This window comes from Pipistrellus hanaki (genome assembly GCF_964339955.1).
Source record: "Pipistrellus hanaki genome assembly, chromosome: 1".
NCBI classification, from domain to species: Eukaryota; Metazoa; Chordata; class Mammalia; order Chiroptera; family Vespertilionidae; genus Pipistrellus; species Pipistrellus hanaki.
Genome location: NC_140503.1, coordinates 196,979,913 through 197,006,147, shown reverse-complemented (window position 1 = coordinate 197,006,147; position 26,235 = coordinate 196,979,913). Strand labels below are relative to the sequence as shown.

Here is a 26,235-nt window from a genome sequence, read left to right as displayed (position 1 = left end):
TCTGGCCTCCAGCTCCCCTGTCATTGTCATCCCAGCCCAGTCTGTCTCCTGGATGCCAGAGCCCCATGCAAAGGGGCTTGGGGTTCAAAGCATTCCATTTCAACAAGGAAAAGTGAAGGAGAGCAAAAGAAATAGCCAGCACACCTCTGAAATAGTGAAAAAGCGTGCACACTGAAATACTACCATCCTAGCATAAGAAAAAGCCCGAATGCTAATAGGGCAATTTCCATGCTCTGCCAGGAGCCATTTCCCTGGAGAACTGGAGGTTCCCCAGGAAACCACGCAGAAGCTGGCCAATCAGCATGGCCCCCCTGAAGACCTGAGCATGGGGGGGGCGGGGGGGGGGGGAGTCCTAGTGTTGGATGCCAGCCAGCAGCTGGACAGTGCTGAGCTTCGGGACAGAGCAGCCCAGGATAAGTCCCGAGCCAAGCAAGGACATCGGGATGCAGGACAGCGGCCGGGCATGCCTGCAGGCAGGATGAGTATTTCTGCCACATCTAAATGCACTGCATATAGCTGGGGCCCGGAGCGGAGCTGCCACCTTTAATTCAAAGGCATGCCAACTCTGGGAGGCGAGGCATTCATCCTCAGATACTTCAGAGTGGGAACCACCAGAGGGGACAGCTGCATTTTACACCAGGTTAGCAGCGCATCAGCTGTCAGCATGAAGCCTCCTGCCCCCACAATTCCCTGGCACTTGGCAGAGATCCCTGTGGGGCTGGTCGATGCTGTTCATCACGGTCGCCCCAGGACCCAGCATAGTATTCAGAGGTACCCAACACGTGGGTGCTCTGGACCGAGGTGTTGTTTTAGATATGGGCACCCATATACCTCAGCAACTGGACTGCAGAGATGTGAAAAGCAAGAACTGTGAGGGCCCCATTGCGAGAGCCCTTTTGTAATGGGCGTGTATAGACTAAGAGGGATTCTGGTCTCTCGTTGCTGGGGAGAGTTGGGGAGCAGTGTCCTGGGAGACCTGGAAACAGAGCTACGTTTGTAGAGCCAGGACAGCAGCTCCTGAGAGGTCACAAGCTAAGGAGTGTGCGAGAAATGGGAAAAACACAGAGAGAAAGCAAATAAGCCTACAGAACTCTCCGGCTGGAGTATTGTCACAGCTTGGAGAGGGCAGACCTTGAACCTGTGTCTCCCAGAAGTCTACCTCTTCGCTCCTTGAGTGACTCACGGACCCAACAAAGACTGTTTTAGCCCTGCCAATGGGATCACCTATTCACTTAGAGTGCATTCAGTTACTCATCAAATACTTCCCGAGGGTCTTCAGAGAAATCCTACTCCTGCTCCTGTCACGTACACTCCACTGTGAAATCGGACGGGCAAATCCACTGTAATGCAGTAAGACAGGGACTGTGAAGGGGAAACCTACACATTGGCAGGGACGAGATGGAGCCATCTACCAGAGGAAAGGAAAGATGACGTGAGGAGGCAATACCTGAGGTGGGACTCGAAAGCTGTTTGAAGGGCAGGTGAGCTGAGGTGTGGGTGGGTGAGGTATGTTTTTGGAGAAACACGCTGGGTGGGGTCATATGCAAGAATGGCAACTACGCAGCTAACGTATGCCCAGCACTGTGCAGCACTGTGGAGAAGTAGAGTGTAGTGGGGAGGAGAAACGAAGATGGCGGAATAGGTAAACACCTAAAATTGCTGCCTTGCACAACCACTTCAAAACTACGACTAAAGGACAAAACGGACATCATCCAGAACCACAGGAAGGCTGGCTGAATGGAAATTTTACAACTAGAAGGGAAGAGAAAAGTACACTGAGACTCACAGGAGCTTCAGAAGTGCAGAGGTAGGGAGGAGCACATGCGGAAAGGGCTGGCAACTAGGTGCACTGTTGTCTTTTTCAAGCTGGAGGAGACACAAGCTCCCAATTGCTCTGAACTCCAGTTCTGGGAGAGATTCTGGGGACTCAGACTCATATGGGGAGAAACTGGATTGTCTGGCATCGGGTGGAACTTGAGGGTGGCTTTCTCTCAGAGGTGCTTGCAGTGATTACCAAGGGACAATGAGACCCGGGGGCCTTTTAGGGCAGGGCCGATGGTCATCCATTGCTGTTTGCTCTGCCCTGAGACGCTGCTTTGCCCAAGCTGTGTGAAGAACTTTTTGCATATCAATGGCCTGGCCCTTTGAAATCTAAAGTTACCTAACAAACTGCAGCTGAGTCAGAGAGACCCAGAACATCCAAAAGAAGGCCCAAGGCCCCACTGCAGCTTGAATTGCTTCATAGCTGGGCCTCATCTGGGCACCTCCAAACCCCAAACAAAGAAGATGAATCTGCAGATCTCTCCATAGCTCCTGCTGGGTGGCCTCAGGCAGAGGCTAAATTAGCAACTCCTTGGAGATCCAAGAGCCAATGTACCCAGTGGTCAGAGTAGGACCATCCAGATTACAACTCCTCAGATCCATAAGGAACACACTCAGTGCGCAGACTCAGTGAGCACCAAAGCCCCACTGAAGCAAGTCATAAAGGTGTATCCAGCACAGTTCTCCCATCATAGACATAGCTGATCCTCACAGCCAATTGGCCTGGAGGTCAATTCCTCCCAGTGGTACCATCAACAATCAAAGCTTGACTACAACAAAACTGTGCACATAGCCCACAAAGGGGTACACTCAGAGTGTCAACCTCAGGTAACTGGGGAGGCTGAGCCTCTAGGCCCTATAGGACACCTAGCACACAAAGCCACTTTATCAACACAGAGAAGCAGCCAAAATGTGGAGACAAAGAAACAGGTTACAAATGAAAGAAATAGAGAAAAGCAAATGACTCGATATAGAGTTCAAAACCACAGTTATAAGGTTTTTCAAGAATTTTCTAGAAAAGGCTGATAAATTTAGCAAGACCCTTGAGGATATAAAAAAGGATCAAATAGACATTAAGCATACACTGACTGAAATAAAAAATATTATACAGAGATCCAACAGTAGACTAGAGGATCACAAGAATCAAGTCAAAGATTTGAAATACAAAGAAGCAAAAAACACCCAACCAGAAAAGCAAAAAGAAAAAGAATCCAAAAAAGTTGAAGATAGTGTAAGGAGCCTCTGGGACAGCTTCAAGCATACCAACATCTGAATTATGGGGGTGCCAGAAGAAGAGAGAGAGCAAGATACTGAAAACCTATTTGAAGAAATGATGACATAAAACTTCCCCTACCTGGTGAAAGAAATAGACTCCAGGAAGCACAGAGAACCCCAAACAAAAGCAATCCAAAGAGGACCACACCAAACATATCATAATTAAAATGCAAAGAGCAAAAGACAAAGAGAAAATATTAAAAGCAGCAAGAGAAAAACAGTTAGTTACCTATAAGGGAGTACCCATATGATTGTCAGCTGATTTCTTAACAGAAATTATGCAGGCCAGATGGGAGTGGCAAGAAATATTCAAAGTGATGAATAGCAAAAACCAACAACCAAGATTACTGTATCCAGCAAAATTATCATTCAGAATTGAAGGGCAGATAAAGAGCTTCACAGATAAGAACAAGCTAAAGGAGTTCATCACTGCCAAACCAGTATTATATGAAATGCTGAAAGGTATTCTTTAAGAAGAGGAAGAAGAAGAAGAAAAAGGTAAAGATAAAAATTATGAACAACAAGTACATCTCTATCAACAAGTGAATCTAAAAATCAAGTCAATAAAAAATCTGATGAACAGAATAAACTGGTGAATATAATAGTATCAGGGACATAGAAAGGGAGTGGACTGACAATCCTCAGGGGAAACGGGGTGTGGGAGGTGTGGGAAGAGACTGGACAAAAATTGTTCACCTATGGATGAGGACAGTGGGGGGCAAGGGCAGAGGGTGGAGTGGAAATTGGGTAAAGGAGAGCTATGGGGGAAGGAGCGGGGAGGAGAAGAACAACTGTAATAATCTGAACAATAAAGATTTATTTAAAAAAAATAAATTACCAATCAGTCTTAAATGAAAATAAAAGAGTGACTTGCCCTGGCCATTTTGGCTCAGTGGATAGAGCTCAAGGGTCCCAGGTTTGATTCGGGTCAAGGGCATGTACCTTGGTTGTGAGCACATCCCTGGTAGGAGGTGTGCAGGAGGCAGCTGATTGGTATTTCTCTCTCTTTGATGTTTCTGGCTCTCTATCCCTCTCCTTTCCTCTCTGTAAAAAAAAAAAAAAAAAAAAAAAAAAAAAAAAAAAAAAAATCAATAAAATATACTTTTAAAAAAACCGAGTGACTTTAAAAGTGGTTTGAAATATGAGTAGCGCTTTTATATTTTATTTTTTTTTAATTAAAAGACTAATGTATGTAAAAAGAATAAATAAGTGTAAGTGGGATACTAACACTGCTTGCACCGCTCTCAAAAAGTGTGCAATTGAGTGAGTGATAGAGGCATATATGGGATCAAATGGCTGTCACTCAGGGCAGAGTAGATGAGTTCTACTCAGACAACCCCATCCCTCATATCCATATAGTACCTTTCATCCCTCATATCCATATGGTACCTTTCCATCCACAAAGCTCTTTCAAAGACATTATGTCATTTTATGACAGCATTATTCTTTTTTTATGACAGCATTATTCTTAATTGATGTTAAACCAGATTTTCCCAGTATATAAATTATAAACATGAGGATGGCTACTATAAAAACAAACAAACAAAAAGAGCCCGGTAGCTCAGTGGTTGAATGTCAGTTCCTGAACCAGGAGGTCAGGGTTCAATTCCCAGTCAGGGCACATGCCCAGGCTATGAGCTGGATCCCCAGTGGGACCTGTAGGAGGCAGCAGATCAATGATTCTCTCTCATCATTGATGTTACTACCTCTCTCTCCCTCTTCCTTCCTCTCTCTGAAGTAAATAAAAATATATTTTTAAAAAACACAGAAAATAACAAGTGTTAGCAAGAATGTGGAGAACTCATAACCGTTATGCAATGTTGGTGGGAATCTAAAATGATGCAGCCACTAAGAAAAACAGTATGGTTATTCCTCAAAAAATTAACAGGATTATCCTATGATCCCTCAATCCCACCTCTGAGTATATTCTCAGAAGAACTGAAAGCTAAGTCCTGAAGAGCTATTTGCACACCCATGCTCATAGCAGCACTGGTCACAATAGCCCAGAGCGGGAAGCAACCCAATTGTCCATCAAAGGATGAATGGAGAAACAAAATGTGGTCTACGTAACAGTGGAATATTATTCAGCCTTAAAAAGGAATTAGATTCTAACATGCTACAATGCTGAAGAACCTTGAGGACTTTATGCTAAGTGAAATAAGCCTGGCACCAAAAGATACATACTGTGGGATTCCCTTAATATGAAGTTTCCAGAATAGCCAAGTTCATACAGACTGAAAGCAGGACCGTCGTGACTAGGGTCTGTGCAGGGAGCTGTTGTTCAGTAGGTACAGAGTTTCAGATTTATAAGATGAGAAAGTTCTAGAGATCTGCTGTGCAACAATGTGAAGGTCCTTAACACTACTTTAGAGCACACTTAAAAATGGGGGGTGCTGTCATTTGTGTTTTACCACACAAATATATATATATACTTATATGTAATTAAAAAAATGTTTTTACCGATTTCAGAGAGAGAGGGAGAGGGAGAGAAAGATAGAAACATCAATGAGAAAGAATCACTGATCAGCTGCCCCTTGCACATCCCATACTGGGGATCAAGCCCACAACCTGGGCATGTGCCCCCACCAGAAACTGAACTGTGACCTCCTGGTTCATAGGTCATCCACTGAGCCATGCTGGCCAGGCTAATACTTTTAATTCCAGTCCTGAAAGAGTGCAGTGGGAATACTTGGTGATGCTCCTCTGCAGGACACACAGCCCACCTTTGGGCAGACTGGACAGTGGTGACCGCTCCTGACCGCACTTGGCCGGAAAGCAGGGGACACTCTCTCTGCTACTGACCCCTCAGCCCCTGCAAGGTTCTCACGGCTTCTCTGAAGCATGTGGTTAGCTTACAGTGAGAACCGATGATCCGCCCGGAATCACACAGCGTGGGGAGAAAACACTCTGCAGTCTGAGACGCACACGCGTGGCCGTCTCGCTGAGGAGAGGCTGCCAAGAAGGGGGACACTGCTGCCAAGAACCGGAAACCGCGGGCCAGTGTCTCATGCTGTCTTGTTTCTTTTTCCTTTCAAAATGCCAGGAAAAGCAAATTCCATAAAGCAATTCCCTTGGTAGGAATTAGGGGTGTTGCTATTTCTTTATATTTCCCTAAATATAAAGAAACGTGGCCCCATTGCTGTCCTGTCCTGGCTCACAGAGGGCACTCAGTCAACACTTGTTTAGGGAAGGAGGGAAGGAAGGAAGGAAGGAAAGAAGGAAGGAAGGAAGGAAGGAAGGAAGGAAGGAAGGAAGGAAGGAAGGAAGGAAAGAAGGAAGGAAGGAAGGAGGGAAGGAAGAATGGAAAAAAGGAAGGAAGAGAGGGAGGGAGGGAGGGAGGGAGGGAGGGAGGGAGGGAGGGAGGGAGGGAGGGAGGGAAAGTTGTGACACAAGTGACTTATTTCACTTAGCATCATACTCTCCAGGTGACCTCACGCATATGTGGGACCTAATGAGCAAAAGAAACTGACAAACAAAACAGATCCAGAGACATGGAAGCATGCAACAGACTGAGGAATCTCAGAGTTAAGAGGGATTGGGGTGGGGGAGAGATTAATCAAAGAACTCATATGCATATATGGGTAACCCATGGACACAGACAATACTGAAGTCCTGGGGGGAGGGGGAGCTGGTGAGAGTGGGGGGAAGGGAGGACATCTGCAATATGTACAACAATGAAGACACATTTTAAAAAAAAGAAAAGAAGTTCCTGGGACAGTTAAACTCCTGATCTTTGTGCCTGCGCCCAGTCAGTTCCCACAGCAAGAATCCCAAGCATCCAGCATCCGATCCTCACATCCATCCTCCTGGCGTATTTTGAAAACGAACCCTGTCCTATGATGTGGGCGGGCTTTATTCAAGCCCACTAGCCAACAGACTGGGCAGTGCGGGCGGCGGCAGAAAACACTGCTAACACAGTTCCCGTTAACTGGAGTGGCTCAGCACCCTCCAGAGAGGGCTAGACACGCACAGCACAAAGATGAGCTTGGAAGGAAAGGTATGTGTGAAACCAGGGAGGGAAACACAGTCACACCAGCCTTACTACTCTCCTATTTATAGAGCGGAGGAAAGATATGTTAAGAACTGTGCACTTATTTTTTTTTTTTTACCCTCAACGTAGGAAACCAAGTGCACTGTGTAGCGCACAGCCTTGTTAGGAAACGGGCAGGGTGTCTGGCGCCAGCCTCCCTTGGGTGAGCAGGGGAACTGTGTGCCCCCAGCGAGGGCAGTGTGCCAGGCGGAGAGGAGTTTCAATGAGGGTGCCGTGCACTTCCTCTGCTGAAGCCCCCGCCATCACCTGGAAGAACAGGGGCTGACGGCACAACGGGGTTGGGGGCCCTTGGGGTCAGCGGTGTTCCCAGCCGCCTGCGATGTGACAGTCGGCGGTGCCGCAGCCCGGAAAGTCCTCGGGTTTGGGGAGCACATGATTTGGGTTTTTAATTAAATTCCACTTCCAGAACTCCAGGGAGAAAAAAATCGTTCTACATTCTTATACACAAAACTTCCGAGCTGTAAAAACACAAAACCATCCTATTGAGAGCATTTACTTTAAAAAGAATGGTGGGATTGATTCGCTTGTGTTCCCAACTGGCAAAACGACATTTAAGTGGGGTTGGAAATCTCAAAAACCGATTTTGCCTACACCCGTGGTCGACAAACTGCGGCTCTCGAGCCGCAGGCGGCTCTTTGGCCCCTTGAGTGTGGCTCCTGGTCGCCTGTCCTGCAGGGCAGCTCCACCGCCTCCCTGATGACCAACAAAAACACGGGAATTGTCTCTGCCGGGTGAGAAGAACCCTAACACTTGTATAGCGGTGGTTCTCCTTGGGGACATTTGGCAACACCTGAGGGCGTTGTTGGTTGTCAACCCAAAAAGGGAGTCGTGGGGAGGGAGTGCTACTGATATCCAGCAGATAGAGGCCAGACACACAGCTAAGCATCCCACAAAGCAGAGGACGGATCCCGCTCAGCAGAGAATCCAGTCCAAGGTTCAGAAACACTGCTTACAAAGAGCTTACTGTGTGCTATACTGTTCTGAGTATTATATTTCTACTAGAGGCCCGGTGCATGAAATTTATGCACTGGGGCAAGGGGGGAAGGGGTCCCTCAGCCTGGCCTGCATCCTCTCACAGACCTTTTGGAGGATGTCCGCCTGCTGGCTTAGGCCCACTCCCCAGCAGTGGGACATCCCTCTCACAGTCTGGGACCCCTCGCTCCTTACCACCCGCCTACTCGCTGCTCCTTAGCACTGCCTCGGAGGCAGGAGAGGCTCCCACCACCACCACTGTGCTCGCCAGTCACCAGTCATGAGCCCGGCTTCTGGCTGAGTGGCACTCCCCTGTGGGAGTGCACTGACCACCAGGCATCAGCTCCTGAATTGAGTGTCTGCCCCCTGCTAGTCAGTGCGCATCATAGTGACCGGTCATTCTGGTCGTTCTGCCAAAATGGTCATTTAGGCTTTTATTATATAGATCGACTCATTTAACCCAACACTAGCAGAGAGCTACCATTATCACTCCCATCATGCAGATGAGGAAACTGAGGCTCAGAGAAATAAAGTAACTGGATCAAGATCACACAGCTAGTATGGCTGCCAAGTTGAAATGGGGCCCAGGCCACCTGGTCCAGAGGCTGTGCTGTCACACGACTCTGCAAGGCCTCCCTTGCCTGAGCCAACCTCTTTACAGCCCTCATTCACTCCATCACTCTGTCCCGTTCAGGCCTGCGTCTTCTCCCCCTGGACCAATGGACTCCCTGCTTCCAGCTCCACAGGCCTGCTTCCTCCCAGCCTTCCACGGCTGCCAGAGGGACCTCAAAAACCCAAAGCTGATCCCACTTCTACGCCCTGCCTGAAGCCCTTCCACAGGTCCTTGTCACCTACAAGGTAAAGCCCAAACTCCTCCAATGGTGTCTGAGCTCTGGTGGGAACCATTCCTCTCCAGGCCTTCTCCTGCCTCCACCCCTGATCATCAGGAACACTGCTGTGCTGCCTGCCCCCTCCTTTCCCCTCCCCTCCCCCCCCCCCCCCCCCCCCCCCCCCCCCGTTACTCTATCTACAGTGCCGCCTCCATTTACTTCCCTGGGAAACACCTACTGACCCTTCAAATAGCAGTTCCAGCATCCCCTCCCCTGGAAGCCTCTGAGCATCCCAGCCCCACAGGTCCCCCCCCCCCCCTTCCTTTACCATTTACTCCCACAGCCTTTATTCAATAGCATCTGCCCTTTTCCTCCCTTTCAAGTCTGTGCCTCAAGGGCAGGGGCCTTGTGCTGCCTTCCTTACCTCTGAAATCTGGCCAAGTCACTCAGCAGTCACTCAGCAAGTATCAATGAACGAAAGATGAAATATCCCTCACGGCTTGAATTCCTTCTTACGTGAAGCAGAAGTCAGTTTCAGCAATGCCTTGACTCAAAGGCTAGCCCTGTGCCTGGAACGCCATGGGGTTGCCTCGAACCTCTAAGATAATTATCATCGCCCTTCCCCTTGGGATCCTTTCCCCAGACTGAACATCTCAGCTTCTCTCCTCTTCCTAAGAGGCATGGTTTCAGGAGAACTCATGGCCTTACAGGGTGGACTGAATTCCCGAGCAAACCCAAATTGCGAGGAGAGAAGCTGACCACATTCAGGAAGATTCTTGAGATGCACTTTAAGTAGCATCTCAGGGGGTCTCAAGTTCAAGTGTCTATGGCCAGGCAGGGGAGGCCCATGAAAGAGGCAGGCAGGTGCTGCTGAAATAGAGAGAAGAGGCCATGAATGGCCCGAGTGATGAAGACCAGGTTGCCAGATCTTTGAACGTTTTGAGAAAAGCTAAAAATTTACATGTTTACGGTACACAAAGTTTTTTGATATGGGTAACTTTTTTTTTTTTTAATCAACAATAATATTTGAGCCAAACCAACTGCATTTGGGGACCAGCTCTGGCTGCAGGCTGTCCACTTGAGGCTTTGACTTTAACTAAAGAATTATTTGAGCACCCAGCCAGGGTGGTTCAATGGTTTAGCATCTACCTATGAACCAGGAGGTCACAGTTTCATTCCCAGTCAGGGCACATGCCTGGGCTTTGGGCTTGATCCTTAGTAGGAGATGTGCAGGAAGCTGCCAATCAATGATTCTTTCTCATCATTGATGTTTCTCTCTCTCTCCCTCTCCCTTCCTCTCTGAAATCAATAGAGAGGAGTGGGGGGGGGGGGAGAGAAAGAAAGAGAGAGAAAGAAAGAGAGAGAGTTGCTCAAGCGATTCCTAAATATAAGTTTTTGTATTTAGTGTTGGAAGTGTGCATAGATATATTGAGGGCTGTGGAAAAGGCAGAATTTAAATTTAAAGTTAAGCTAGAAGACTAGGGTTAAAAATAACTTGGAGGCATACATCACCAAGGAGGGTGGGAAAACAGGGAGCCTTCTTCACCGGCATCCAAAAGCAAGGCAGAGACACACGTACCCGTCAGCAGACCCATTTCCATCAAGGACTGGAACAAGCCGGGGTGCTGGGCTCTCAGCTCCTGCTCCCAGGGAAAGGCTCTGCACACCGAAGGGCTCCCGTACCTGCGCCTCAGGTCCACGTAGGAGTTCTGCAGGTCACCTGCAGGAGAGGGAAGCACAAGATACCACTCCCCTTAGGACGGGGTAAGTCTCACCTCTCTGCACCCTCTCCCCCTAAGGGGAAACTAGAAATAAGAGGTCAGATGTACCGTTACCGGATGGATATGGGCTGGGTTGCATTAGGGATTTGGAATTGGTACGATGCCTTTGCCTTGAGGTCACAAATCCATAGCCAAGTCCGAGGGAAATGTGCCAATGTTGCTGATGGCTGTTGAATAATTCCACAGAACGAGCAGCTGGCCTCGGACTAGTCCCCAGGAGGCCAATATCTAGGCCATTTTGTTGGCAGTGTGAGCCGAGGAGCCGAGTCCAACGGTCCCCGGGGACACAGGGCGATAGATGGTAGAAAATTCATCCCAAAGCCCCAAACAGATCAGCATGCAAGGCTGGCCTGCCCACGCAGGCTACCTCTCCTATAGTGTCACCAGCTATCAATATCAGTTCTTTCCCGCTCAGGATATTCCTATTCTTACATATCTTCCCCCTCTTCTGATAGCATCCTATTTTCTGGATGATTCAGCAGTGAGAGCGGTAGCTGGGGACCAGGAGAGCCTATTCTTAAATCGAATTGCAGAAGAGCCATCCTATCACCACCTCCAATCACTCCCCGGGACTGGGCTACGGGAACCCGGTGGGACTGGGTTATGTTCAAAATGCATCGGTTCCTCCCTGGCCTGAAAGGGGTGGGTCAATCCTGGAGATGGAGAGGTGTGGGGGCAGCACTGAAATACTCCATTTGCTTTTGCTGATGGCAAAGGCCCCAGAGGAATGTCTCTTCCAGAAGGAACATATGTGACTAACTCTGTTGCCGCCACATCAAGCCAGAAAATCCCTAGCACAGAGGAATTGGTAAGTGCCAGATCCGAGCTGCAACATCGGAAGACAAGACGAGACTCATTTTATGACAGAAATGAGTGAAAGGATGCCCGTGCCACCCTGAGCAGGCACGAAAGCCTTCTATCTGAAACTCATTCCTCCTGTTACAAATGACCAATGCCTTCCAGCATGAGTCGATTTCAAGGATTTAAAAAATAAAACCGAGCCCCGAACAACAAAGTCATTGTTCAACACTTCTGAAAGCTAATATTCAGATATTAATGGTCCAAGACAAAAGTGCACCGATGGGGAAACGTTTCTAATGATTAATTTATTTTCCAATTCATTTTTATTTTCTTAGACGGGCCTCAGATCCCATTCTGAATGGGAATAATGAAATGTGAAGCTCAAAACACTCTCGTTTGTATTTAAATGAAACTAAACCTTAAACTAAACCATGTACGGCGAAAGCTATGAGGCAGGCTGGGATGCTGTTGGCTGTTGGTCTGATTGGAATCCAGGTGGAAGGGACACTTTCCCTTGCATCTGTCTGCAGAGGTCATAGTTCTCCCCATCGGTCAAGTCATATATGTTTCATCCCAATCCTGTCAGAAAGAAGCTAAGCGTATTGACACAGGTGCACAGAGCTAAAGACTGCTCTCCTGGCCTTGCTGCGTGGCTCAGTGGTTGAGCGTCAACCTATGAACCAGGAGGCCATGGTTCGATTCCTGGCCAAGCGACCTGCCCAGGTTGTGGGCTCAATCCCTAGACCATGGAGTGCAAGGGGCAGCCAATCAATGATTCTCTCTCATCATTGATGTTTCTATCTCTCTCTCCCTCTCTTTGAAATCAATAAAAAATATATTAAAAAAAAATATTGCTCTCCTGAAGCTCAATACTTACATGCTTCTTGGGTTCCGCGGCCTTGCTGTACCGTGGATGCGTACACAGACACTATTTCTTGAACTTCTGCACACCTTTCGTAATATAACTTGATTTGTTCAGCAAGTTGCGTCTCAAGGAGGGGATTAAAAATCTATAAGTAAGCAAGAAAATCAAGTGATCAATTGTCATCAAACACCCATCAAATACCTATGAGGCTATGTCCAGGTTGGTGTCCTTCTCCCTCTGACATTACCAGCTGGCTTATTTGTACTCAGATCATCCAATCTGGATTCGCAAAGGGAGGGTGTAATTCAAGGACACTCTGGCTCTGGCCACTTCCTTCTGGCTTCTTCTTGTGGCATCTTCTCCTCCGCAGAGCTTCTTAAATGCCACTTTCCGAGAGGACAGGACTCCACCTTCTTCTTGCTCCTACCGCATGCTGTCCCCAGATAATCATATTCATCTCCCCTTCGGTCCTCAAGGGACAGGAAGGCTATCTGTGCTGTGCAGCTGACTGGGAGCCCTTTTCCTGTTTTCCTCTGCTTGGCAGGCTCCTACTCAACTTCCAAGGGCCAAATTCAAGGTCATTACTTCCGGGAAGCTTCCCTAACAGCCTACCCACCCTCATCTGGTTGCCTACATCAATGTTCCCACCTCAATGCTCCCAAACACTGTGCTCACATCTGAATGAATTCACATACCACATTCTTTCATGACATGTTTGCTTAAGAGAGATAAGGAAGCTCTTTAAGAAAAAAGGCCTGTCCCACCAAAACCGGTTTGGTTAGTGGATAGAGTGTCAGCCTGCGGACTGGAGGGTCCTGAGTTTGATTCCAGTCAAGGGCATGTACCTTGGTTGTGGGCACATCCCTAGTGTGGGGGGTGCAAGAGGCAGCTGATCGATGATTCTCTCTCATCGATGTTTCTAACTCTCTATCCCTCTCTCTTCCTCTCTGTAAAAAATCAATAAAATATATTTTTTTTAAAAGAAAGAAAAAAGGCCTGTCTCACGGCCTGGCCAGTGTGGCTCAGTAGTTGAGCATTGACCTGTGAACCAGGAGGTCACGGTTCAATTCCGAGTCATGGCACATGCCTGGATTATGGGCTCGATATCCTGGGAGAGGGGAGAGAAGAGGGTGTGCAGGAGGCAACTGATTCTCTCACACCATTGATGTTTCTATCTCTCTCTCCCTCTCCCTTCCCCTCTGAAATCAATATATATAAAGGCCTGACCCAACTCAGTGGTTTTCAAAATATAGGTCGTGCCGAAACCAGTTTGGCTCAATGGATAGAGTGTCGGCTTGGGGACTGAAGGGTCCCGGGTTCGATTCCGGTCAAGGGGACATACCTTGGTTGTGGGCACATCCCCAGTAGGGGGTGTGCAAGAGGCAGCTGATTGATGACTCTCTCATCAATGTTTCTAACTATCTCTCTCCCTTCCTCTCTGTACAAAATCAATAAAATATATTTAAAAAAATATATATAGGTAGTGACCTATTAGAGGGTTATGAAATCACTTTAGTGGCTGTCACAAGAAGTGATTTAAAAATAAAATAAAACACAAAATATCAGAGTACACTGAATGCAGCAAGGGTGTGTACATGTATGTGTATATTTGTATATGTGTGTGTATATATTTGGACATACATATGTACTGTTCATGATATTAAATAAATTTCTTATTGTGGACCACCTTCAAAAAACAAGTTATCTTTTTTTTTTTTTTTTCCAATTAGCAATAATCACACCTTGGATAAACCTCATTGGCTACAATACAGCCACTGGGCAAAGCTGAAAGCTATTATCTTAATTAACCTTAGACACCTCAGCACCTGGCACAGAGCCTAGCACAGAGTAGGTGTTCAATAAGTATTGGCTGCACAGCCGAGACTGGTTTGGCTCATTGGATAGAGCGTTGGACTGCAGACTGAAGGGTCCCAGGTTCAATTCCGGTCAAGGGCATGTACCTTGGTTGCGGGCACATCCCCAGTAGGGGGTGTGCAAGAGGTAGCTGATCAATGTCTCTCTCTCATCGTTGTTGCTAGCTCTCTGTCCCTCTCTCTTCCTCTATGTGAAAAATCAATAAAAAAATATTTTAAAAAAAGATAAAAAAAATAAGTATTGGCTGCACAAATGAATGAATCTCAGTTTTTCCTCTTCATAGAGGTCTCTCACTTGAGGGTATGAAGATACACCATGGGTGGCAGGGATCCTCATTTTTCCCCTCAATGACTTTGTCTAGTGACTCTGGCTTTTTCCAAAACAAACCCCATGGAATCACAGGAGTGAAAGTTCCTTTTTCAGGTATCCAGTGATCTTTTTACAAAGGCAGAGAAAACAATGGCTGTGAAGGCCGTGGTGGGGCAGCCTCCTCCCCTGTGGGCTGCCCTAGGCACCTGGACAGCTTTTGGGAGTGAGTTTGGAGGTGAAGCCACCTAACAGCAACTACACAGCCCTCTGCGGTGAGCCGGAGGCCCTAGTTCCTGAAGGGCGTGGTGCACAGAACCTCATCTGCTAGCGAGGCTACTCTGTTGCTGCTTTAAAAAATAGCATCCAACGGAAGCTTTACCAAATAACTAAGACTCTCTCCTTTCATTAGTTTAATCACTGGATGGGCAACAGCCTGATAAAAACCTACTCTATAATTAAGCCAGTGGTTATTAAAACAGAGGAAGTAAATGGTTTCCATTTTATGAGTACTAAATGAACCAAACGTTAACAGAAATCTATTATCGTGTTAGCTAGGGAAAACGACTCAATATTAATAATGTTTGGTGACACAGCCGGTGAGAGATCCCGCTTAAATAAATCTTTTGTTTCCCCGGGGTTCCAAGCCCCGGCCACACACCCATGAGCACCCATACACCTTGCCTCGGTCCTCGGGGCTCACCTGTGCGGGGTGCAGGGTGCGGAGGCGGTAGTATTTCAGGGGTCCGAAAAAGCCTGCGATGCCGGCCACATACCTGCTCCCTCCGATAATGAAGTACCCAGCAGTGTCATTATAATGCAAGTCCTCCAGGAATCTACAGACAAACACAAAGGCTCTGCGTTTGAATCAGATGTTGGAAAAGAAACTCTTGCATTGACCCTCATTAACGTACCCCGAATTCCCACAGGCCCTTCACTCTGAGTTCTAGCAGATGATGGTGGAGTTAGGCAGGCTTTGGCTATGATTCCAGCTCTGCTTTTTATAAGCTGTGTGACCTCGGACCAGTGGCTTAACCCCGTGGTCGGCAAACTGCGGCTCGCGAGCCACATGCGATCTTTGGCCCCTTGAGTGTGGCTCTTCTACAAAATACCACGGTGTGGGCGAGTCTATGTTGAAGAAGTGGCGTTAGAAGTTTGAGTTGAAAAAAATTTGGCTCTCAAAAGAAATTTCAATCGTTGTACTGTTGATATTTGGCTCTGTTGACTAATGAGTTTGCCGACCACTGGCTTAACCTCTCTGAGACTGAGTTTTCTCATTAGTAAATTAGTTCCTCACTTATAGGATCATTAAAAGAATTGAGAGAATAGAAAGACAGAAAACGTCTAGCTGAGTGCCTGGCTCGCTGTCAAAAAGGAATGGCTTTTGAGATTGATGAAAATGTTTGGAATCATTAAAATTATTCGGAATTGCTGGCCATAACAGGAACTATTTCACTCTAACAGGAAAAAAATAAAATAAAAAACTTGTTGAGTGGATAGAAGGCATCTGTGGAGAAAAGCTAAAAACATATCCTATTAAATAAGAACTTATTTAATAAATTCAGTTAGGAGGAGGAGGCCACAGCAAGGTCAAAGGTCTCAGCCAAAGACAAAAGGTCAGCACCGGTGACACAACAAAAGTCCACCTTGTCCTCAAAGACTCAAAGGATCAGGAAGGAAAATGGAAGGAGAACTGGGTTAGCACAAATAAAATGCCCAAAGCTGTTTCTTTGCGACTTTGATTATATTCGCCAGAGGCTGGAGGGCTTCAGAAGCCTGTCAGTGAGGACTGACCACATCCATCCTGCGGCCTGGCCCTGAGCTCTCTCACCTCACAGCTGAAACAAGGGGTGGGGGCTCAGTGCGCTGACCTGGAGAGATCTTCAAAATCTACTGCCAAGTGACAAATATACAAACAAAAGTGCAGAACAAAGGGTATACTTTTAACCCAGAAAAGAGGAAAACGAATATGTATTTTTTTTGTATTTGCATAAAAGCTTTGTAAGTATACAGGAGACAAATACAGTATTTCCTCGTGGCACAGGGTGCCCTGGGGATGTTAGGGGTGGAATGGATGGGGGCAGAGAGAGAGGCAAGACACCTAACTGTAGACCTGTTCATTTCATTTTACTTTTTAAAAAGCCATGTGCATTCATGGCCTATTTATTTAAAAATTAAAATAGGAAAGGTGTGATGAGAGCATATGTGAGCAGCAAGTGGGTGGGGGTGGACATCAAGCCAGGCAGAGAGCAAAGAGCCAGGGAGCACAGAAGGCAGATGGAAGCAGAAAGAAAGAGCGTAAAATGTCAGGTAGGCCTCCAGGAGCCCAGCGAGCCACGGGGGCAACCGGCCAGGATGACGCTCGTGGGGACAGAGAAAGCTACCAGCGGCTGGATCAAAAAAAGCCCAGCAGAGCAGGGGTAGGGGGATAGGGACTGACTGTTAGCAAGGAGCCTGACCCTTAGCAGGCACACCTGGCTGGAAATACAGTATTTCTTCATGGCACAGGGTGCCCTGGGCATGTTAGGGGTGGAATGGATGGGGGCAGAGAGAGAGGCAAGACAACTTTCTATAGACCTGTTCATATAATTTTAATTTTTTTAAATATATTTTTTATTGATTTTTTAGAGAGAGGAAGGGAGAGAGTTAGAGAGCTAGAAACGTCAATGAGAGAGAAACATCGACCAGCTGCTTCTTGCACACCCCCTACTGAGGATGTGCCCGCAACCAAGGTACATGCCCTTGACCGGAATCGAACCTGGGACCTTTCAGTCCGCAGACTGACGCTCTACCACTGAGCCAAACCGGCTTTGGCTAATTTTAATTTTTTAAAAAACAAAATTAAGAGAGGGAGACAAAGGAGTGACTAGGTGGGCCCGAGATGGGCCCGTGCAGACAGCACCATCTGAGGAATGAGTGCTCCGGATTGTGCTTCAGACAAAGCCAACACTCATGGAAAAAAAGTGCTTCCTCTCCTCATAGTTCTTTGCAGAATCTCAGAATTGAAGGGCCAGGAGAAGAGGATGGTCTCCTCCCCCGACTTTTGTTAACAGAGTTATTACCTCAGAGCTGTGCACAGACTGTTTCCAAGGCTTTGGAAATATGTGAACTGCCCTCCTGAGACAATACTCAGCACCTTGTGGGCACCAAGCAATGCTTCTGGAGTAAAAGCTCTCAGCAACTCTGCTTAACCAGCCCACCCACTCCCCTGACGGCCCATTCCTGCATGTTGGAGCCTTGTTTCTCCTTTTACCCATGGACATGATAATAATATCTGTCTACAGCGTTGTTGAGAGGATTCAATGAACTAGTATTTAAACAAAGCATTTAGAACAGTGCCTGGCACATATTAGGCACCATAACTTTATGATTATTATTATTAACCTAGTCCACTGTTGGACTTTTTTCTACCACCTCTTGAGGGACATGCTTAGTACAAGTCAGATGTGTTTGTTTCCAAACATGTTAAATGCCAATTGTATGGTCACTTAATTGTACAATATAATTAAACATTATGTTACCCAATAAAATATGGATGGAGCAGAAGTTGTTCATTCTGTAAAGAAGTTATTCATTCTGAGTTGAATACTTTGAGGAGACTCAGTTAAAAAATGGTTACTGCCCAATCAGTGTGGTTCAGTGATTGAGCATTGACCTATGAACCAGACGGTCATAGTTCAATTCCCCATCAGGGCACATGCCAGGGTTGTGGGTTTGATCCCCAGTGGGGGTTGTGCAGGAGGCAGCCCATCAGTGATTCTCTCTCATCACTGATGTTCCTATCGCTCCCTTCCTCTTTGACAAAAAAAAAAAAAGTTACTAAAAAATTGTGGAAGTAAGATAATTGTAAAAGAATGGAAAAAGAAATCAAAGACATCTAGATGGCTTTTAGGCTCTGATCATTTTACAAGTGTCTTTGTTTTCTTTTCAGTGGAAGCAACAGACACTGCATGCCGTTTACTCAAAAGATCAGAGAGAACTCTGATCGGGAGGTTCCAATTCAAAAGAAAGGCCCTACCGGGAAAGACTGGTGATGATTGCACATTTCTACCTTTTAGTTAAAATGAAATGGCTAAGATATCTTTTTTAAAATAGAATGTTGCTTTAGCTGAAGTTGAACAATAAATTACTTGGTGCCTATGGTACCGGGTTATGTTTTTTAGTTTTTTTCATCACGATTATAATACAACCAAATAGGTGATCTTTCCAGCTTGGTGTCCAACATTTTTCTCCTCTAAAATCCTCAGTGGTTGCCCAAACATTGCAAGTGATTCCTTGTGGGGTGCACTGATGATGGTCATCCATTTCTCTGACATAGAGCTGAGCTGGATCTTCCAGAGCCAAGGCTGGTTCCTTTTGAAAACCTCAGATACACTGGCAGACGCCTGCTCTCATCTGGACATAGGAGAGCCTCCTGGGCTGTAACTGCAGAGCATGGGCAGCCAATGCTGTTAATCAGATCTCCCTCAGGATCAGGAAACAGCTCCAGCTTGAGGGGGCTTTCACAGGGGAACTTAGAGCCGCCAACTAGCTGCCCCCTCACTCCTTAGAGTAATTCTCATCTTTAATGCCATTCCCTCAGGACCTGCTCTAAATGCTGACCCCTGGTCATCTTCTCAGGCTGCCTTACTCCTCTCCTTTCCAGCATTCGCCACAATTTGTCATTTCAAATTTATTTGTGAATTTGCAGAAGATCTGTCTCCCCCATTAGACTTCTTAACTCTAGGAAGGCAGGGACTGATTGTATTTGGTCCGAGTTCAGCACTGTGTCTGCCATGTGGCTGCTGTGCTGGATGAGTGGATGAATGGATGGATGGATGGATGGATGGATGGATGGATGGATGGATGGATGGATGAGTGGATGGCTGAGTGAATGGAAGGACAGATGGATGGGTGAGTGGATTTGACACTACACAGGTCTGCAGTTGTTACCTGCCACCAAGTGTTACCGGCAGCCTTTCATGCATGGGTAGCACTGCACTTTTGAGCAGTTAGTTTCTGATTTTCCTGTACCAATGCTGTGGGAGAGCAGCTGTCATTATGTTTGCACTTCAAGAACAAATAGAAAGGAAGGTGAAGAGGCTTCCTTGGAACCTCTAGAAACATCTGGACTATTTCGTCCACTGGCTTGGCCCACTCTGAAAGTGCAACTATAACCACACTGATTTTGTCTTTTCTTAACACTGTGGTATTCTGTTTATTATGGAGTCCTGAAATTAATTTTTTTTGAAATTTAATTTTAATTGTAGAAAATATTGTAGTAAATGTTAGTTACCATGGTTATTGTTATGAGTGGAATTGTATCCCCTCACCACCCAGCATTCATATGCTGAAGTCTGAATCCCCAGGGCCTCATAATGTGGCCCTATTGGAAACAGGGTCATTGCAGATGTAGTGACTTGAGAGGAGGCCACACTAGGAGCCCTTAATCCAATGGGCCCTTAATCCAGTGTGCCTGGGGTCCTCATAACCAGAGGAACTTTGGGCAAAGACAGACACGCACACGGAGTGAAGACGAGTTACACTGCTACACGTCAAAGAACTGCCAAGGCTGGGAAAGAGGTCTGGATCAGACCCGTCTCTGGAGACTTAAGAGGGAGCATGGCTCTGCTGACACCGTGACCTTGGACTTAGACTGGGAGACAATACATTTCTGTGGTTGCAGCTACTAAGTTTGTGGGACTTTGTTCCAGCAGCCCCAGCAAATTAATACAATACTGAGGGTGGTTGGCTTTCCTCCCCACTTTCTCTCCTCACCCTGCTCCCAGCTCTAGATCAGAGAGAGATAGAAACATGAATTATGAGAGAGAATCATTGAGCCGCCCTGTCTGGGTTGGCTCAGTGGATAGAGCGTCGGCCTGTGGACTAAAAAGTCCTGGGTTCGATTCCGATCAAGGACATGTACCTTGGTTTCCAGCACATCCCCAGTGGGAGGTGTGCAGGAGGCAGCTGATCGATGTTTCTCTCCCATCGATGTTTCTAACTCTTTATCCCTCTCCCTTTTCTCTGTGAAAAATCAATAAAATATATATTTTTTAAAAAGAGAGAATCATTGATCGGCTGCCTCTTGCACAACCCCTACTGGGGTTCAAGCCCACAACCAGCCATGTGCCCAAACCAGAAATTAACCATGACCTCCTGGTTCATAGGTTGATACTCAACCACTGAGCCACACTGGCTGGGCTGGGCTGAGGGAGGGATTATTTTAAACTTCATATCCTGAAACACAAACCCTGAATTTCTGGAGCCCCCTTTACAGGGTACTCGAGGGATTTCCAAAGAGCCACTACCATCTGTTTCACCAAAGCAAACTTGCGGGCCTTCCTATTCTTGCACTCCAGAAAGAAGCCCACAGCCACCTGTTATACAGCAAAACTCACACCTGCCAACTGCCTTTGGGCGGGTCTAAATCCAGTCAGTGCACCTGCAGACTTCTGCTCCAGTTTTGGGCCTCAGTCTATGTACAATAGAGCTATCAAGTCATCACTGACCTATCTGTGCACGTTAAAAAATAACATTTCTTCAGCCTTTCATATAACTCCAGTCCTCTAATCCGGCCAGGACACTAAGAATTGTTCTATGAGTCCAGGGCCTAAAAGGAATCAGTTTGGCTTAAATACAAACAGAAATGGTGGGGGGAGGGGAGGAGAGGAGAGAGTATGTCCCTTTATTCCCCTGTCTCCTCCTGTTTGCTTTCCTTGCAGTAATAATTGGTTTTCAAGAAAATATGAGTTGTAAGAAACTGTGAGGAATCCTGAGTGAATGGAGGTGTTTGGAAAGGCAGCTTTGTGCTTGGTGTAGTCCAGCGTTTTTCAACCGCTGTTCCGCGGCACACTAGTGTGCCGCGAGATGTTGCCTGGTGTGCCGTAGGTGCAGACAAGACAAGAATTTTATAATTTTTCACTATTTTGTTTACTTAATATTTCATAATAAAGTAATTATAAAATACTTTCTTTGTGTTTATTTGATTCTTATTCAAGAGAATTACTTTATATATAGTCAATATAGGCACAGAGTTAAATTTTCTAACATTTTCTAATGGTGGTGTGCCTCGTGATTTTTTTCATGAAACAAGTGTGCCTTTGCCCAAAAAAGGTTGAAAAACACTGGTGTAGTCATTGACTATAGGAAGGAGAAATGACCCCCCCACCCCAGCCCAGGCAAGGTGTCCAACTGTCCTGATACATTTTAAAAATACTGTATGTTCCAAACTGGTAATTTTTGTTTCTGTTCTTTAGATTCATTCTTAATCATTTGGTTATATATATACACGAGAGGCCCAGTGCATGAATTCATGCACCAATGAGGTCCCTCAGCCTGGCCTGTGGGAATGGGATGAGGGAGGTTGGCCAGTTGGGAGGGACTGCGGGAGGACGCCAGGGCATGTGTAACCCATCTTGCTCAGTCCTGATCTGCCAGACCCAAGCAACAAGCTAACCCACCAATTAAAGCATCTGCCCCCTGGTGGTCAGTGCACATCACAGTGAGTGGTTGAGCAGCCTTAGCATATCATTAGCATACTATGCTGTGATTGGTTGAATGGCCAACTGGACAACAGGACACTTAGCATATTAGGCTTTTATTATATAGGATGATCAAACTATGATGAGATATACTAAGTTCCTAAAGAAGGTTGCCCCATGGTTCTGCCACTAACACCTGCTATTATACAGGGATAAAGAAGCAAATTCAAAAAAAATTATGAAATACAAGGCAAGGGACCCAATTCTCAGTTTCTATAACTCTTATGGCGAACAGTTCTATAAAGATGAAAAGTTACACCAATATCAATAGTTGCATACATTTCAAATTTAGATTATAAACATAAATATGAAGACTGTCTGCTTTTATGTCTTATACTAGGCCAACGTTACCAACCATTCTCAATAAGCAACATTAATATTTTGATTTATTTTTCAGAATCCTTCGTAGAAGATAATTTCAAAGAAAATGAATAATACAAAGTGCCATGAAAGAAAGAATTTACAATGCGACCTGGAGAGAGGTAGTTTCTCCTGCTTAGGAAAAAAGGTTGTGGGGGCAAGAGGAGAGTTTGTGGACATGAAAGAAAGAATTTACAATGCGACCTGGAGGAGGTAGTTTCTCCTACTTAGGAAAAAAGGTTGTGAGGCAAGAGGAGAGTTTGTGGACAGTAAAAAGGAGAAAGAAGAAAAGAAGTACAAAGGCTAGCCACAGAGCAGACTAGTCCATGCTTGGAAAGCTGAATCAGGAGGTGTGGAGAATAAACAAATGATGTTAGGATTGAAATCTAAGGCATGAAGATTCCTTAACCCTCATTCAGCGACATTTGAATCACAAGAAGGATCACACTTACCTAATGGTCTGATTGTGGTAACTTTTCAAATCCTGTCCAATGCTGGTGGTGACTACTATCTGTGGTGGGAGAGGTACACAAGAATCAGTTATGCTTCAACACCCCACATCATAAATATAGTCCTGGGTATAAATTACTCAAAATGGCCTGCATAGCCTTTTGCCTGATCAGTTTCTGCAAAAATAAAATTAACAGTTTACTAGCCCTGTGTATATTTTAAGACAAGAAATTTATTTGTTTTTTATATATATACACACATGCATACATATATATGTATACACACACACACACACATATGTATATTGATTTCAGAGAGGAAGAGAGAAGGAGAGAGAAATAGAAACATCAATGATGAGAGAGAATCATTATTTGACTGCCTTCTGCGCGTCCCCCATCGAGGATCAAGCCTGCCACCCAGGCATGTGCCCTTGACCGAAATCAAACCCGGAATCCCCTCAGTCCACAGGCTGACACTCTATCCACTGAGCTAAACCAGGTAGGGCAAGACTTAAGAAATTTAATTTCTCTAAATGACTTGATATAGTAAAAAGATCTGTAAAGCAGTTTTTCCTGGTGGGTTTCAGAGATTTTCAAACTACAAGCCAAAGAGATGGCCGATGTATGTTTTGCGTTCACATTGATGTTTCTCTCTCTTCTTCTCTCTAAAAATCAACTTTAAAAATCATAAAAAAGGAAAGAAGGAAGGAATGAAGACAAAAAAAATGCATAAACTACTACAAGGAGTTTTTGACATTTTTATCGAATTCCATGAACGCCTTGGGGGGCAGAGTGGGGGACGGGGGACAAAACTGGTGCCAACTAGCTTCAGGCACTGCTATTTCCCACCCTCTTTTCTCAAGTCATTTCCATGGTGACAATGTTTGTGTCCCGGATGTGACCAGCTGTCATTAACTGTCATGTATTCTTCTTGGTGTCTTGGATTCCAACACAAACCCCTGGAGTTAAGAAGCTCTTTTACTTTCCTAGCGCCAGCCCAGAGCCAATGGTTACCACACATGTGCTGGCCTAACCAGGCTCTCAGAGATGTGCCTACAACACTGTGTCTCTGAAAGACAAACAAGCCCATAAAAACCAGCCCCGTTCAGCCATCTACAGAACGAAGGAAATGACTCAAACCAGTTGTTTCTCTCAGCCAACCGTTCACTTTCATTCAATTTGTCCATTTAGTCAAAGTGATGAATATGGTCATCCCACCACAGAGATGGATTTTGTGTAGGAAAACAATTAAGTATTGTTTCAGGACCTACATTTTTTTAGGCAGAACTGATGGAATGGAAAGGAAACAGATAAAAAGTCTACTAGAGAAAAAAAAAAAAAATCTGTTCTCTTTCCACCCCATCTGGCCTGCCTAATTCTTCTCTCCTGCTTGATCCGAGCATGTGCTCTGCCATTGAATCCTTCTCTTTAATTAAAGAACTACTTTGATTTACTCTTCTGCTCTCAAAGCTTCCATGACACCCTGCTGCTTTGCAAGCAGAAACCCAAATTCCATGATAATCAAGATTCTCCACATGCTAGCCCTGAAGACAGTTTTTTCCTACTATTAGTGTCCTGTGGTCTACAAATTTCTACCCCGGTCATACTGGCTTATCCGCTCACCCCCAGCAATGTGCTATGATGCTCCCGCCTCTCTATACATCTCGTCCTGCCCATCCGTTGGAACCTTCTCTGTGAAAGCTTCCCTGAGCATCCCGGCATGAAGCACTGTCTCTCGTCTCGGAATCACTGTGAGTCATTTGGCAATTAAACTCACCTTATGACATCCCTTCACCCGATTAATGTTAATCCCCAAAATAGTCTGTAAGCTGCTTGAGCACAGTGTCTTGCATACAGCAGGTGCAAAATAAGATCTGGGATTTGCTCTGACATGATTTGATCCCTAAGTGACACATAGTCCTAAGCCGACCTCGTGAGGAGAAAAGCAGCAACCAAGCTACGCCATCAAAATCATCATGGAAATGAGAAGCTAAAAAACGGGCCACAGCGAGTCACCTAACATCGTTCAAGAAATAAACTAACATAAAAACAACCCCAGCCAACATCTCACAGACGCAACAAGGACTGGCCTGATTTCTTTTCTCCTCAGAAAAAGGGAATGAGATAAATCTGGCCACCGAGGGAGGCCTGCGTACCATCTAATAATACAAGAGGCAAACAAGACATCTCTTCCAGTTTTGTTGTCGGAAAATCACAAATCAATAAGGAAAGCCGATGAGAAAATAAAGCCACCAGAAGCAAAAGTAGCATACCGACATTGTGTAGATTGAAAAAGGGAATTGCATTCAATTATAACAGCGGATTTGCCATAATCCATAATATCTGCCTTATGAGAGTTTGAAACACTTATGAACATTTTTTTTTTATAGTACGAAGTAGATAAACACCCTTCATCCCACTAGGATTACCACTTAGGTTTGTTAATTATTATTTGTCTGTTTATGCCAAACATGAGCAATCATTTCAATTGCCAAAAACAGTCCATTTCTTGACTCCACTAACTAATAAATTTCCTGTTTTGTTTTGTTTTTTAAAAAGCTGCCAATGACACTATATAAACATGGCTGGTGCTGTTTTAACATTTATCTCCACAAAGCCTTTCCCGCCAGGGGAAAAGTGCTGGATTCCTCTGGTAATTGTGGCTATACAGCCGGCTATTTTATTTACTCACTCACAGTATGGTTGAAGGAAGCACTTTACAGAGCCAATTAAACGGGATGGGATTCTTTTGATTTACACTTCCATCCATAAAAGTTTGAAAAACTGTATCGTTGTAAGGCGTTGATCATTTGCCACAAATGTGCTATTAGAGATCGTCTTGCTTCCTGACTGTAAAGCCAGGCTTCAGATAAGTGATGATGCCAATAGGCGTCTCAGAGCAGCGCACATAGATACCTGGTCTCCATTGAACGAGATATCCAAGCGAAACCACTCCTTCAAGGGCAGGGTGAATTTCGTCTTGACAGCAAGGTCATCTCCTTGGACAAGGTGCATTTGAATATGCAAGAGGCCTAGAAGGAAAATGAAAACTCATGAAAATGACCAAAAAAACAACCACCAAAAACTCAGACGTGAATGAAGTGGCTACACCTTTTCAACAATTAACCTAAGAAGCTACCAGACTAGTCACGTTCCTTCTCCCTTTAAACAAAAACAAAACCAGAAAGAAAAGAAAAAATTACATGCGTGCATTCCTTTGTAAAGAGACAGCTATTTTAAGCTTCCAGAAGAAAAAAAAAAAGTTTAATTTGAAGCCTGCATTTAAAAACCATCACTCGCACTAAATTGCCACGTTGACAGCATCT

At 45.5% G+C, this 26,235-nt stretch overlaps 1 protein-coding gene across 1 annotated transcript in view; it reads right to left on the bottom strand.

The window, feature by feature from the left end:
- The window catches only part of SEL1L3 (SEL1L family member 3), a 114,291-nt gene that overhangs the window by 59,834 nt on the left and 28,222 nt on the right, over positions 1-26,235 (bottom strand). Inside the window, exons 5-9 of the mRNA XM_084890501.1 lie at positions 25,826-25,941; positions 22,913-22,971; positions 15,281-15,413; positions 12,409-12,541; positions 10,529-10,669 (exon numbers count right to left, since the gene is read on the bottom strand). Coding sequence (XP_084746627.1) covers positions 10,529-10,669; positions 12,409-12,541; positions 15,281-15,413; positions 22,913-22,971; positions 25,826-25,941 — 582 coding nt within the window. The remainder of the gene's footprint in view (positions 1-10,528; positions 10,670-12,408; positions 12,542-15,280; positions 15,414-22,912; positions 22,972-25,825; positions 25,942-26,235) is intronic.